At 41.2% G+C, this 16,042-nt stretch overlaps 1 protein-coding gene across 2 annotated transcripts in view; it reads left to right on the forward strand.

Annotated features, from left to right (window-relative positions):
• The first annotated feature begins 522 nt into the window (after positions 1–522).
• Positions 523–16,042, forward strand: part of slc43a2.L (solute carrier family 43 (amino acid system L transporter), member 2 L homeolog) — a 54,513-nt gene continuing 38,993 nt past the window's right edge. Inside the window, exons 1-2 of one of the 2 annotated variants that reach the window (XM_018245010.2) lie at positions 523–695; positions 4,525–4,726. In XM_018245010.2, the coding sequence (XP_018100499.1) occupies positions 4,567–4,726 (160 nt within the window). In that variant the 5' untranslated portion in view covers positions 523–695; positions 4,525–4,566. 2 annotated transcript variants of the gene reach the window in all.

Here is a 16,042-nt window from a genome sequence, read left to right on the forward strand (position 1 = left end):
AGCATTTGTTTTTAGATGGGGTCAGTAACCCCTTTTTGAAAGCTGGAAAGAGTCAGAAGAAAAAAAGCAAATGATTAAAAAAAAACTATAAAACAGAAACAATAAAAACCAATTGAAAAGTTGCCATTCTATATCATTAAAAGTTAGCTTGAACTAGCCCTTTAAGACAAGGCTGGTAAGACTGCAGCAGGCGAGTGAAAGTGTGTAGATGGCTAGAGAGTCATTTCTTTGTGTTCTACTTGTATGTGGCGTAACGCTTGCCATCTTTATTCCTCGCAGTTCTTCGTTCGATGTAGTATCCTCGCAATCAGCCAGAAATGTCACAGCTCCTCACTAGCACAGCGTGTAGCAAGATCTGAAGGAAGGAAGCCTACTAACATGGTTTTATTAATCTTTAGTATCCGTCGATTTCCCCATCTCTATCAACTCGTTACCCTATTGGTTCAAATCTGTCTCTATCCCTGTCGCGGCCAATCAGCGGGCGGCACTGTTTTTCAGCGCTGCCCCACAATAAAAAGGACCTGAATAAAGCCATGAGAAAGCAAGTTGGACTGGCCCTAGAGGAAGAAGAGGCTGCGGCACCGGGACTGACCCGTGCCAACTTAAACCCAACATCAGGCAGCCTCCCTGGGACCCGGTTAGCAAGAAGCCAAACTAGAAGCAGCAAAACGTCGGTCCGGAGGAAGTGTCATCAGGTAAATAATAAGGGAGCCGGCAAGGTAGGGGGATGATGATGATGCTGAGCATGGGGAGCAGCGGTGCAATGATCCATACGGGATGGACGGGCTATTAATGAGCCTACGGGAATTAGCTGGGGAAGTGTCTCCTTTCTACAGACACAGCTGTTCAGCTACTGCCCCTTACTTTACTACTCGCTGCTGTGGCTTGAGCACAACTAGCCCAGTACCTACACTAAGCTTCATACTTGCCCTGGCCACTTGCTATTGTTCAGCCTTCACAGCATATACAGCTCTTTGTCTTCCAGGGGAATCTGGGATTTGTAGTTTAACAGCTGCCAGGGTAATGCTGCACTCTACAGACTGGGAGCAGCTGTTGTGTTTTGTGTCAGCACTGGGGGAAGCTGGGCTTTCACTGGCCCTGTTGCACTTTCTCATGATGGAGGGTGAATTTCAGTGCAAATAGATGTGATATTTGTGTTAGTGGTTGGGGCAGTTGTGGTATCTCATGTCGGTGTTAGTGATTGGGGCAGTTGTGGTATCTCATGCCAGTGTTAGTGATTGGGGCAGTTATTATGGCTCATGCCGGTGTTAGTGATGGTGCAATTTCCATTAGATTCAGGGATACAATACGTGTGGCATTGGCAGGATTACCAAGCGCATTGTGACAAGACCCATTTATTTGATGTGGTGCCCGGGGTGACTATAGAAAAGCACGTCATGCAGAACATCCAGCGAGTCCTACTAGCGGCCGGGCTGATAGCTGTAGTTGAGCACAGGTCGTTCAGTACATTGTATTGACTGTATTGTGACACTGAGATGTTATGGACAAACGAGCAGTCGCTGTAGTCAATTCTGTGTTCCAGGAGTTGTGAGTTTATTCACCGCTGGCAGCTCCCACCGTGCAGTGAAAGTGCAGTGCCAGAGATAATGGGCCTCGGGTGAGCTGGTATAGACAGCGCACTTATAAGCAATGTAACGCTCCCTTTGCGCGGGCACATCCATATCCCCCACCTCACGTCGCCATTGCCCGTCAGTTGTGCCTTTATTACTGCCCCACTTCCGAGCATTGCTCCGTCTGTCCCTGACAGCAACCGGAGGTGAGTTTGTGCCGGGGGCAATTACATGAGCGCTACATACACTCAGCCCGTGTGACGGCTCTAATAACTACTCAGCCCTCTTCTTCCTCCCTCACCCCCAGCCCCCGCACTGCGCTGCCCCGTCTCCCTCCTCCTCCGCCCGCTGGGCTCGCGCTTCTTCCGGCACCTTCACGCGCGTATGAGCCACAAGAGTCGCATCCTCGCGCCTGCTGGTTCAAACCGGCTTTCTCCTGACATCTGATTTCATCGCTCTCTCAGACTGATCCTTTAGCCAATAGAGCGCGAGTGCTGGGACATCTTACGGCCTATCAGAGACTAGATAGGCGGGGCATTTACTCTAGGAACGCGCTTATTGACGATCTGGTTGAAAACAGAGGCTGCCGGCTGTCAATATATCGATTTTTATGTTTGTTTTTCTTGGCCTGTCATTTTACAGCAGAAATAGCTCCATTTGATCATTAAAAGAATAACAAAAACAAAGTCATTGCATTTTCTGTTACACGTAGCACCAGCTCCTCAAAAACTGATGTGTCTTAAAGGCGCAGTAACACCCGGAAATGTATGTGGATTGGGGGTTGTTGTTAAGACAACAGAACTATATGAATTCAGCAGATCTCGTAGCAAACACCCATCAATAAAAACCTTGACTTGAGTTTAAAAGAAAACATTATTACTTGTACAGTTTATAAATAGATCCCATGACAGTAGGGTTGACACCTTTTCTGGAAAAAAATACCGGCCTTCCTATATTCTTGCCATTTTTTCCTATTAATAACATTGGCTTCAAGCATCATTTTTACTGGTCAGGCTGGTGAAATACCGGCCAGGTGGCAACCCTACGTACCAGTAAATACAATCGATGAGTTTTTATTTAAAGGACCAGTAACATTAAAAACATTTTTTTAAAAATTTGTTAGTATACATCAAAAAATAAACACCAACACAAATTAAACTTTTAAATTGCAAAGCCTTTATTAAAAAATAACTTACTGAAACTCCACTTCCGCTCCTCTTCAGAAAAGGCAACAGGGCGACCATCCATCCTGCAGCAGTTGATTTCTTCTCCCTGGCTATCTCTCGTGGCTGCTCTATGTCTGGTGCGCTCTGCATTGCAGGCAAGATTGGGGCGGTGAAACCCCGTCGCCTATCCAGCCAGAAGCCTCCTCCTGCTATAGCCTCAGCAGAGACAGCCAGCTTCCGTGAAATACTATGCACCGTGTATTGCAAAGTATCTGGCTCCGGAGAAGAGGCTGCGAGGACAGAGAAGATGGGGGAACAATAAAAGACTGACACAAATAGAGAAAGACTTTCCCTCTGAGTCCTGTCACTCGTACCTGTCACTGATCTCCTTTCCTTAATAATTTTTTTTTTTTAAAAAATCTTTAAATTGCAATCAGTGCAGTCCTTCTAGCCCTATTTCATGTGTCTCCAGATTTTCATGTGATCTGGTAATTCTGATACACAGATTATACATAATTCATCTCACCAGCCCCTACCCAAATGAGCCAATGATGTAAGGTTCCTATCACATATACTATGGTCAGTTTTATTCTTCTCCTATGTTTTTGGAGTATGGGAACCCAGAGGCAATCCATACAAGCTTGAGGGGAGAAAATAGCCTTTGCAGATAGGGTCCTGGTTGGAATCAAACATAAAACATTAGGTCTGTATGTAACAGGTTTTGGTAGAATCCTATCTGTACATATACTTTTTTATTTTTTTATTCTTACTTCCTCATCTAGGTTCAAGTACTTGCAGCAAGTTGTTACACATACATAAGAGGCCATTTACTCACCAAGGTCCAGTGTGCAAAATGCAATCTTGGGCTCAAGTTGCCATATAATTCACCCACAATGCAATGTTTTTTCCACCACAGTTTCAGAGTAATAGCGACAGTGAGGTGGCAAAGTGCCTGGTGCAATTTGCATTTTATGGATTTGCACATTTGTGTGTATGTTTCAACACAATTACTATTATACAGTGGAGACACTGAGGACTGAGCACCTGGGTGACGGGATTATGGGGAGCTAGAACATTTGTGTCTTATTGGATATGTTTCAATACAGATCAGTTGCAAATGCAATTGTCCATTCCATCAGTATACACTGCATGCCAATGGCACCGGCTAAGTGCTACATCGGTGGCTCAATGCCACATCTCTCTTAATAATGTCCATCCTCACACCTTGTGTCCTATACACCCTTTTTCTGTAAACTTTATTGAGCATGCTAATTTTTTGGTATCATTGATGTTTAATTGTACAGAGCAGAGCTAAGTAATATGTTGGCGCCTTAAAAAACATGTAATTAATGAAAAAAACAACCTGCCATTTAACATTGTCTGTTCACCTTATCTGCAGGCCACTGTTTCATATTCCTTTGTTTTTCTAAGGAAATTATTTCATGGCTGTACTTTAGTACCTGGTGTTGACAAAGGGGTTGCTGAGTTAAAATCTTTCACCTTGTAGCTGGAAATGTTTGCAAAGCAATAAACACATTTCAGTGGGAAGTAATTGGCATGGAGCTGATGGAAAGGGTCTTATCTGTTTATGGAGTGCTTCAATTATCTCTATGTCAATTTCCCCCTGTAATCTTGCTACTTTACTGAGATGTTAATCCGCTAGAGCTTTGTCCCTTTGATATCTTTTAATTGATAAGAATGAACTCTAAAACCTAATGAACTGTCTTGGTGAAAATTGTTTTTATAACTATATAGCAGCAATTATTTTTTCATTTCTTGTTCTGCAGATTTGATATCAACAAAGGCATTCGATTTATATAACTGAAGACATGGCGCCCACTTTGGCAACAGCACACCGGCGCCGTTGGTGGATGGCATGCACTGCTGTAGTGGAGAACCTTTTCTTTTCAGCTGTGCTCCTAGGATGGGGTTCTCTCCTCATTATGCTGAAGTCAGAGGGATTCTATTCCTATTTATGTCACTACCCAGGTAAGAAGGGTCTCAGCTTGCAAATAAAATGTTTATCTGTAGGGACATTTAATGATCTATCTTGTTGGGAACATATAGTTGCTTTCACTCTGGTCACCTGACTATTTGGCCCTACATGTGCTGACATAATAGGCAGATGTCAGCCACTGACTGGGTGAATCTGATAGTATTTATATCATATACGTATTGTAATTTCATTTTCTTTTAGTTGCAGTGCCCTTAATAAGTAGCAACACTAAACCTTTATGGAGGAAGACCCAGCCACATTTTGTTGGCTTTAACCTAACCTAATCATATTCCACATGATATTTTCATACTGGCACTTGTATTTATGAAAAACAGTAAATTCTCCTCCCAGGAATTAGAAGTGCATTACCAAGGAACAGATAAACTCACCTAAAGCCTTAATCAATGAGATTCTCTTGAGCAGAATTTTTATGCTCAGTCATAAATCTTTAATTGCTTTGTTTTCTTACTCTGTTTTTGCTGAGATTGACTACAGATATGCTTAAGATGTTTATGGTACTTTTGTTAGTAGTCATTAATGCCCTTGTGCACTATAAAAAAATAAGCATCAGTTTCTGCCAGGTATTATAATTTATTTATATGTTAATGTAGTATCTGTCAGATACGAGTACCAATGTTTTAATCAGCAAGAAAAGTCACACAAAACACACTTTGCTTTTCTGAATTCATATTGGGTGATTGTAATGTTCCTTTAACTCAACTTTTTTTTTTGTCTACTACCTGGTTATCATGTATTCCACTATCTGTCCAAACTTTTATACAATTTGTAGAATACGGGTACACCTACAGCAAGCAAATGATGTATGTTTGTGAGTTTTTTACACACCACTGTACATGTTTACATTACATATATAGTATCAGATGAAGGAACGGACTTTGCAATAATTAATTCATTCATTCATTAATTATTACAAGCATATTATGAGACATAGAAGGAAGGAGATCCATGCCCCACAGCTTACAGTCTAGTCTAAGTGGGTAGTTATCTTAAGCAATAAGTGCTGCTATTTATATGGACTAGTGCTCCTAAGGATATGGTGTGAGTTCTTTATGGAAGAATTCAGGGGAAGAATTTAATTCAGATGTAAGAATAACAACAGAAAAAGTTTAAGGCTGGAGATGACTGGATGACGGTGGTGTGAAACAGCAGTTGCTTTGAGAAGAACAGAGGAGGTGACAACATTGTAAGGTTTTAACAATGTAGGAGCAGGTTCTCTTTCAGGTCAGTTCAGAAGCATTCTAGCAGCAGATCTTGAAAAAGACAGAAGCCGGGTGATTTGTGAGTTTGGGATAGTAGTTAGTTGTAGTAGTGTAGGAAGGGTAGGCTAAGGGGGGGAGTGATTGTTTTAAAAGTTGCTTGAGAGGTAAAGGGACAGATCTTGGATCATGTGATGGATAAAGCAACAGGTTTTGGGGCAACTTTTAAGAACTGATTCTGCATTAGATGTAATTTAGTTAAATAGCAGATTAAAATGAAGCACACACCAAAAGGATTGGATATCTAACAAAACCTGACTAATTAAATTGCTCATGTAAGCCAGCTGTAATTGTAAACAGAACAGATGCATCTCTGCTATGTAGGGCAGGGAGCACTAATCTTAGAATGCATCTCATCTTTGTGGCTAATTCATGTTTTCTGATCTCATGTGTATGGAGCAATTGCACTTCAAAATAGTTCATGCCTACTCTATGTCAGTTCAAGGTGGAAGACTGTGGCTAATAAATTCAGTCAGCAGACTGAGGCCTTGTAAATCAGTTATCGCAGATTAACTATTATTAGGCCAGTACACCTAAAATTACTAAAGTGTGTTCCATGCTGCTTTATGTCAGAATTTACTCATGCTTCTTAAGTCACCTGAGTCACAGAACCGGTTCTAAACCAGTCATCCTCTACTTTTTCTAAATAGACACATCAGAAGGGTGGGGAACTTAAATATATGTTAACTGAAGAAAGGGCAACACAGAGCATTCCTGCATGCATTAAATAGACAAGTGTCTACTGGCCAGCTCTTTCTGTGTGCTCACAGTTCTGCCTCCTAAAGGTGGTCATCCACCAGCCAATATTACCTGCCAACTTAGCCTCTCCAAATGTTGCCAGTTTGTTGGCCTGTGTATGGTACAGAATCAGGCAAAGATACACTTATTTGGTGACCTCACCAATTGAACAGATTTTCCAGTGCACTGCTGCTAGTTTAAGGCTGGACACAGAACTTGGCATCATTCATTACTGGAGAGAATTTGCCACCTTTTCAAGCGAGCAGATATTTCAGATGGACACATGCAGCTCAGCATCATTCAATACTATAATAATACTGGGGTAAGGGTGGAACTGGGGATTGATTAAATCCACAGAATGGGTTGCTACAGAACAGTGGAGAGTCAGGCAGCCTTAAATTTATTGCTTAATATTACATTAACAAAGGGGCAGAGGGCAAAACATTGTTTGATGGTTTAGCAGCACAGACAGCACCTTATAAGTCATTTACTCCAGAAAGTGCTGCAACAGGCAAGAAATTGAGTAGACGTAGCATAAAATATGTGATATGAAAAGAGGACTCTGATCACCTCTGCATGTACTTCTCATATCTTTTTTTTTTCAACAATATTTTTATTGTTTCACAAACAAATGCCAAATGTACATCACAAAAGTGTGGCAGGTCATCAAAAATAATGTAAACAGTCATGGGCGGTCACAAGTAAAATATCAGTGCACATTGACATCAACTTTGGTTATACTTCTCATATCTTTAATCTGTCCAGAAACAGCATCTCAGCAGTACAGCACTGCACTTTGAACTGTTAGGTAAACCTCAGCTGCCTATCCAAGCAACTTCCAGAATTGCTGAATGTCTTGCTGAACTTTGGTAAGAGAAGAGAATCCTGTCTAGCCTAAGTCATCACAAATTCCTAAGGGGAACATGAAATTTGCTTAGTGAGCTTTTCCTGCCATCAACAAACATTGGATCTGATCTATTATGTACACCACATTTGTCCAATCAGGAATGGGCAGACAGTGGCCCTCTAAATGTCACTAAAATATAATTTTCACCTGCACCTCATGACAGGCTACAGGAAGTTGTAGCTCAACAACATTCAAATGGTTGTCGGTTTTCTTTGTATTGCTTACATACAAAGACTTTAAAATGTGCAAACCACACATACATTGCATGCTTATTGTCACACTGTTAGCCACAATCGAAACAGTAGCTGTCTACTTGAAAGGTGCACAAATTAGTGTCCCATCTCTTGTCAGTCCAGGTATTTGCTAGAATCAACATTTGTTTGTAATTGTATTGCTTTTCCTTAAAGAGCAACAAAACCAGTTTTAACACCTGTCCTAGGTCTGCTAGATATGCCTGGTGTTTTAGACCATGCACATATTACCTTTCTATGGCTGATGCCAGTGCCCAGTTGACATATATGTCTGCCCAATACTCTTCACATTATAAACAAAGGGGCTCAGCAAAGAAGCAGTAGAGCAGAGATATGGAGACATTTGTGGATGAGGTTATTGGGCCTGCAATCCTCATCCCTGGATGAACTCTCAGAAGCGATTTCTGCGTTCCTGTAAGCAAACAGCAGAGATGTTGAGGAAATCCCTTACAAAAGTGGTCTTCCTCCACTATATATTTCTCAGGCTAAAGAATACTAGTACACTCATAAATACAAAATCCAACCCACAACACTTTCCATATTCAACTCACCGCTCCATCCCTCTACAAATGAAATAGTAGCATCTGAACATACCCCCCAGGGCTTTCCTTCTTTACAGAAAAATTCAACCTGTGGGGAAAAAACCCGTACCCCCCACCCCAGGTAGAACCACCCTCCCTCCCCCCCCAGGATAACTACCCCCCCCCCCCCCCCGGGGAAATGCCCCATATTCCATACTTACCCCTCGGCGCAGATTCTTCCAGCGGAGTTCCACGCATCCATCTTCCGTGTACTCTGTAAGCTGACTGGGAGACCGGTATTTCTGCGTGTGCGCAGTTGGAACAGTTTGCTGGTATGCGACAACTGCGCATGCGCTCAATTACACAGAGATTGCCGATCTCTCAGTCAGCTTTTCCCACCCTCCAGATACCAATATTCTCACTCTTCCTATTCTTAAGTCTCAAAACTTCTCATGTGCTCTCCATCAACAACTTGCTCACTTGATCATATCACCTCTACATAAACTGTGTGTATTCCATCCCTCTCTAACTTCTGGTACTTTCCCCTCATTGTCCAAATATAGTTCGATTCCGAGGAAGCTTGGATCACTCCCAAAAGTCCAGCGTCAACTCAGGTTCTCCTCCACCTGTTAGAAAATTCTTCCAAATGAAAAGCCGCTGTATTCCTCCAAATAAATTTGGGGAGGGAGAATAACAGAAATACATTTTATATAGTGTAGTATTTTTAAACACTTTCTCACTGACCCCCTTGGTGTCTTTAAAACAACCGTGCTTCACAATTAACACTATATTGTGTCGTCAAATATTGCGTGCCAAACTTAAACTCAAACAAATATAAAAAAAAAATAGAAAAAAAGGAGGAAAAGAATTGTTTTTTGAAATATTGCGTTAAAGGGTAACTCGTGACCACGTGATCAGTACATGCAGCCCTTACTGCTAGTTACTTTCCCCTCATTGTTGGAACAGGCCTGTGTCAAGCACATTCTATAAAAAAGCTACACTGGACCTATCCTGTTTGTCTAACTACCTCCCTGTCTCTCTCTTACCGCTAGCCTTTAAACTTCTGGAATGTCTGGTCTTTTCCCGTATTACTAACTTTCTCTGCACCAATAATCTGCTAGTCTATGCAATCTGGCACATCAACCTGCACATTCCACTGAGACTGTCCTATGTAGAGTTGTTGATGACCTTCAGACCTCTAAGGCCATGGGACATTACTCTATTCTCATTCTTCTGCTTTTGATACTGTTGGCCATTTTGTTCTAATGCAAATTCTCCATACAATTGGTATCTGTGAACGAGCTGCATTCTGGTTCCTTTCCTACCTTTCTGACTGTTCCTTCTCTGTTATTCTTGCTAAGAAATTCTCTTCCCTTGTTCAGCTTAGGGTGGGGGTACCTCAGGGGTCTGTCCTCTGTTGTTCTCCTTGTACACTCTATCTTTAGGAGACCGTATATCTTTATTTGGCCTTAAATATCACTTGTATGCCGATGACATCCAGATATATTTAGTCACCACTTCACCAACCACTGACATTCAGACCCAGATAGCAAACCTTCCACCTTCTTTTCAATTGCCACCTCTCGTTTCAAACCTTCCTTTCTTGCTGCTCCATCCATGAATTCCTCTGGAAGGCATGCTCTCTTAATCTCTTCAAGAAAAAACAGAGTCTACTAGAACATTAGTCTAGTCCTGGTACCTATTGAACAATGCCTTTACCTTATGCACTTTTTCCCCTCCAATTTGTGCTTGAATTTTAGCCACCAACCCACTTAGACTGTAATCGCTACAGGACATGGGCCTCCTTCCTACTGTGCCTTTTCCACATACTGTAGCACTTAAGCTCTGAGCTCTGTGTATATTTATTGTATTTATTGTCTGACTTGTCTTTCCTGTGTGTACTTTTATATATAGTACTTTTATTCATATTGTACTTTTATGCATTGTTCGGCGGTCCTTAACAGCGCTTTACAAACAAAGTTATACATACATTACCTCTGGACACATTCAGCAGCCGTATGACAAGCAGTTGTTTTGTTTCAGGGTTTGAGGTGTCTCCTCTAAAACACAGACATGAACACTTGAAGTAAATTACATTTTTTATATTTGCATCTATATGTTTTTGTGGTTTTTGTTCACCTTTCCATGATCTCTTCTCCTTTCCTGAATTTAAAATAAACCCTGAAAAATTTAATTGCAACCCAGTTTCTGTAAAGGCATGTTTATAGCCTCATTAATTTTTATTTAGTGCCATAAAAACTCATCACACAGCAATAAATCATTATCCAGATTGCGCATTAACCTGCAATTATATTTTATATTGTAGAGGCATGCTTTAGATCAAGGTTAATTTTCCCTTTAAACTCTAATGTCGTTATTCAAGCAGGTGTCAGTGTGAGATATTGACAGTTGCTTTGGGGTAAATGTTCACACCCAAAATTGAACTGAAATTGCAGTTGCAGCACTGATAAGGCTAAACCAGTGGCTGAAAAATTCTTCTTGTTCTTTTTAGTGTTTAAATTTGAGAGACCATATATGAACACTTGTACAATGAGTGTAGAAATATGCTGGTTTGTATTGTAGTATGTCAAAGGGTTTCCATAATTTTAAAACGTGTCTAAATATTTCATGACATTTTGCAAGCTCTTCTCATAATGCAGGGCAGATTCATGATCCTTAAACTATCCAGATTTCATAGAAATATACAGTATATTTGAGCTGCTTTGAAGTTGTTTCCTCTTCCTTGCTTAGCTTTCAAAGTAAGGTTGTGGGCATAAAATCTTGCACTGATGTATCCTAACCAGACAGCAGCAGCATTTGCATTAGCAGCATATTTTCCCATTCATATTAATGACAAACAGCTGCGGTTGGAAGACCATGGCAGTAGAAATAAGCCATCCATAGCCACTAGGAACTGTGCTTTTATTATTACATATTCTGTTTTTTACATAAATTGTTTTGCAGTAGCAGAACATTTGATTTTATAAGAAAGTTATGGTGACCCAACCTAAACAGTATGACTACCAGTTGTTTTCTCTCTCTAGCCACGTTGCGAACCTCTACAATATGTAATTATTGTGACACTCTCATTGTTATTAGGTATTGAAACCACGCCACTTTATTGATCTATTTAATTTTTGTCAGATAAAAAACAACAAAAGACAAATATTTGAAAACTGTTAAAATGCATGATTGCTATTGATTTCCTTTTGTTTGAATACACTATTTATGTTGATAACAATTTCTTTATGGCTTTGTTTGATCAAGACCAGCTTGGAGTTTCCATAAAGTGTGTATGTTCTGGTTAATCTTCATACAGCCAGACTATTAGGGTTAAACAATTGCACGTTGAATCGTGCCAGTTGAACTTTGTATGCCTGGACTAAGCTCCCTTTCATATAATTCTGACTAATATATCTTTATGCAGAATAGTAATTGCTTCTCCGTATCCACCTTTGCACATTGAGATAAGATTTCTAAGCAGGAGGGCCCGGATTCCTGGTACTAAGTGGTAAAAGTACAATTTTGGACTTTTTTGTCCATCTTCTTCATGTTTCAGTCACAAAGACCATAATTAACTTAGGCTCTTTTCAATTTTGAGTACGCGTTAATGAACAAACAAGTAAAATATAATACATATTTACTTTCCCTTTGTTTTAAGAATATGAAGATTTTCTAGAGTTCCAGGGAGATCAAAGTTGCATTTTAAGCTGTTTAAAAATTTGTTCCTAGGGAGAATTCCCTTTGAATTCTTATAATTTCTTGTAATACTAACTTCTTGTTGTAAAGCTGTTGTGTGTGCGGTAACCCTCAATAGGACCATTGTCACCAATTTAATGAGCCAGGTATACAGAACCACTCTGGATCTGTGCCATATTCGCTGGCAGTGGATTGGAAGTTGCAAGGGGTCGCTGATAGCTGGGTTGTGTTGACAGCACGGCTTGATGGTAGGAAAGACTTGACAACATGAAGACACTGAGAAAGCTTTTTTATTTTGCTTTGTCATACAGTGTCTTGGTCACACAGGCACTAGAACCTGAACAGAATCAGATGAAGCTGGACGGTTTAAATGACCGTAGCAGAGTTTTGACTATTGGACAAACAGTGGCAGAGGAGGGATTTTCTTCCTGAAATTTTGCTTTGCATCACTGGGTCCAATCAATAAATATGATGTGTTCCTATTACGTTGAATTGTGATACATAGCAAGCTGTTCAGGGAATCCTAGCACCACAAAGATAAACTATTTAAAAATGTGCAAAGGCAGTGTCGGACTGGGAGGGTCTGGGCCCACCAGGGCTGCACACCCCCCTGGGCCACCCAAACCCCTGGGCCACCCCCATGCCACAATTCCCCTTTCAGCCCCCCTTCCAGCACATAACTTCTTCATGCACGTTATTTCCTCATGCAGTGTGTGTGGGGGGTGAAGTTAGGAAGGGGCCCTACCAGTCGTGGGGAGCGGGTCTGGGCCGATATATTCCAGCTCTCTTGTTTTATTCCTATACACTGTACTAGAAGGCAAGTAGAAGAAATAAGGCCTACAAGAACAATCAATAGTTTGATTTTCTTGCTGTTTGGACACAAAGTTACAGGCAATAAACAGTGATTTACATGCTTCTGTGCAACTGATGGTGATAATATATATACATGTTTGTGTGTATATATATACATATATATATATATATATATATATATATATACACACACACAGCCACATTTAAAAGTAAAAAGACTTGGAGAGCAACACAAGCAAGAAAAAGTCCAAAGGGTTGTGATTGGATGTTTGGTAGCCTCTATATGGCTCTGTTTGGCAGTACATCTAGTTTTTATGCAACCAAAACTTCCATCTTGCCAGGAATTCAAAAATAAGCACCTGCTTTGAGGCCAATGGGAGCAACATCCAAGGAGTTGGTGAGCAACTGGAAGTAAGAGAGGGGATTGGGCTGGGGGACACTAGCTACCCCTATGATATGTCAATAGAAGGGATTGGACTGGGAGCAATAGCTACCTCCATAATATGGCAAGAGAAGGGATTGGGCTTGGGGCAATAGCTATCTACATGATATGACATGAGAAGGGATTGGGCTGGGGCAATAGCTACTCCCATAATATGGCAAGAGAATGGATTGGGTTTGGGGCAATAGCTATCTACATGATATGGCATGAGAAGGATTGGGCTGGGGGCAATAGCTACCCCCATAATATGGCAAGAGAATGGATTGGGCTTGGGGCAATAGCTATCTACATGATATGGCATGAGAATGGATTGGGCTGGGGGCAATAGCTACCCCCATAATATGGCAAGAGAAGGGATTGTTCTAGGGGCAATAGCTACCACCATGATATGGCATGAGAAGGGATTGGGTTAGGGGTAATAGCTACTCACACAACTATCTATAAAGTAAGAAGTTTTTATCAGATACTGATCAGATGGCTGCAAAGTAACATAACAAAATTTGTTCTACTCTTCTACTGTGAGTCTGAAGTAACACTCAGTGTGCATGACTTGCGGTGTGCTAAATCCGTGACGGGAGATTTATTTACTGGCAACAAAAAATATAAATAAATAAACATGGATGGACAGGCAGGTGCCTGGATATCTTTGTGATAGGCAGTGGAGATTATTAGAAATTAAAATGTGTTTAGTCTAATTAGACCGTAACAATAGAGCAGCTGATGATTGCTAACTGCCGACTGAGTGTAATGAGAATATGTGAATGTATAATAGGCTAGCAGTGTCAGTTGTAGGGCAAAGGAAGAATATTGCAGATATATTCTCAGAGCCACTGTGGCTAAAACTCTGTGCTGTTTGTGTATGTGTGCTTCTAACTCTGTTTCTTCTATCTCATTGCCCATCCCTCCCATCTTGCATTACTCAGTATCTCCTTCTGTCAATTCATCTCCCTTGCTGGGGATTTTATGTTCCAGCATGACTGATAGCATTGATAGCTGTGCTGCCATATCACTGCCTCACAAGCCACCTCCATTTTCTTTATCATTAGTGTTAGCGCGCCATTTCTGTTGATGGCTTTCAAAATCAAAATAGGCTTCAGTGGTCTGCACTCTACATACTAGTTATGGATCTTGGACATTGCATTTATCCTTTGTAAAGCCTAAATGATTAGACAAGTCACAGCTGCCCCCTCGGATTCAGTGATTCTAGTTGCACACTTTCTACACTGGACCTGTGCTCCTCTTCTTGCACCTGTGCTCCGTCCTAGCATACTTTCCCTGCATTTTAGTCCTGTGTCGAAAGAATCCCCTACATTGTTGAAGCTGAGCGCACATGCAGTGCAAAAAGTGGAGAAGAAGAGCATTACTGGCATGTTCTCTTGCCCAGGGTGGGGCAGAAAATGTCTGGGAAACGGAAAATACGGTTACCCTTAGCAGATGTACTTTTTTTTGGAGAAGAGCAGCTATCTGGGAATAGGAAGAAAGCTACTAGATTTACTGCAGGGTCACCCACAGTAATCCTTTCCTTGTTCTTTACCTCCCTGCCTGGGGTATTTCCAGGTAGGGCCGGATTTACATAGTGGGGCCTAGGTGGCCTTTCCACAAATCCGGGCCTGTTTCCAGGGACAAAGCTCCCTTGAAAAAATTGTCAAATAATATGTGATTCTGGCAAATGTCAGAGGGGCTGCTGTAAGTTACCATAGATAGGCAATATATATTGAGGATTTTGGGGGGGGGCTGTTTGGACCACTGTGTTCTTTAAATGTCGGGGACTGGTTTTAATCCCAGTGAGAACCTGATTGACATACCTATATATATTTTTTTTTTCTTCCAGAGTACAGAGACATGCAATTATTCTCATTGATTGTGTCTCAAACAGAGCTAGAGTCAAGGCTTTCAAGGTATGCAGCATTCCTGGAATTTGCACTCAGATAACAATAAAGGCAGTAAAATATGGAACAGTTGCAATGACCTACACACCACCATGTAGTTCCAAGTAAATACCAGGTTAATAACCCAGAACAACGTGAATACCTTCTGTGGCTTGAGAGGGGGTTGGGGCAATGTTCCCTCTAAGGTGCACTCTAAGGTGTGCTAGCTCACACATCAAATTGTGGTGTGCAGAAAGCTAGGGATGCGCCGAATCCAGAATTCGGTTCAGGATTCTGCCTTTTTCAGCAGGATTTGGATTCGGCTGAATCTTTCTGCTCGGCCGAACCGAAAACTAATTTGAATATGCAAATTAGGGGCAGGGAGGGAAATTGTGTGACTTTTTGTCAGGAAAACAAGGAAATAAAAAATGCTTTCCCCTTCCCACCCCTAATTTGCATATGCAAATTAGGGGTTGGATTCGGTCCGTATTCGGCTGAATCTTTCGCAAAGGATTCGGGGGTTCGACCGAATCCAAAATAGTGGATTCGGTGCATCCCTACACAAAGCATTTTGTGTGAAAACACAAAATGTTGTATTATTTCTGAGAACACAGTTTTCAAAAACTGTGCACACAAGTTTAAAATGTGCGCACAAAATAATTTTTTGCGCACACAGCTGAGAGGGAACACTGGTTGTGGGTAAGCACAAAACTTGTTATCTCAAAAAAAAAAATCAAATAAGTTCAAGCTTTTATCTAATAGCATACCACATTTTCACCACCGTCATCCAACA

Source organism: Xenopus laevis, chromosome 2L (genome assembly GCF_017654675.1).
Source record: "Xenopus laevis strain J_2021 chromosome 2L, Xenopus_laevis_v10.1, whole genome shotgun sequence".
Lineage (NCBI taxonomy): Eukaryota > Metazoa > Chordata > Amphibia > Anura > Pipidae > Xenopus > Xenopus laevis.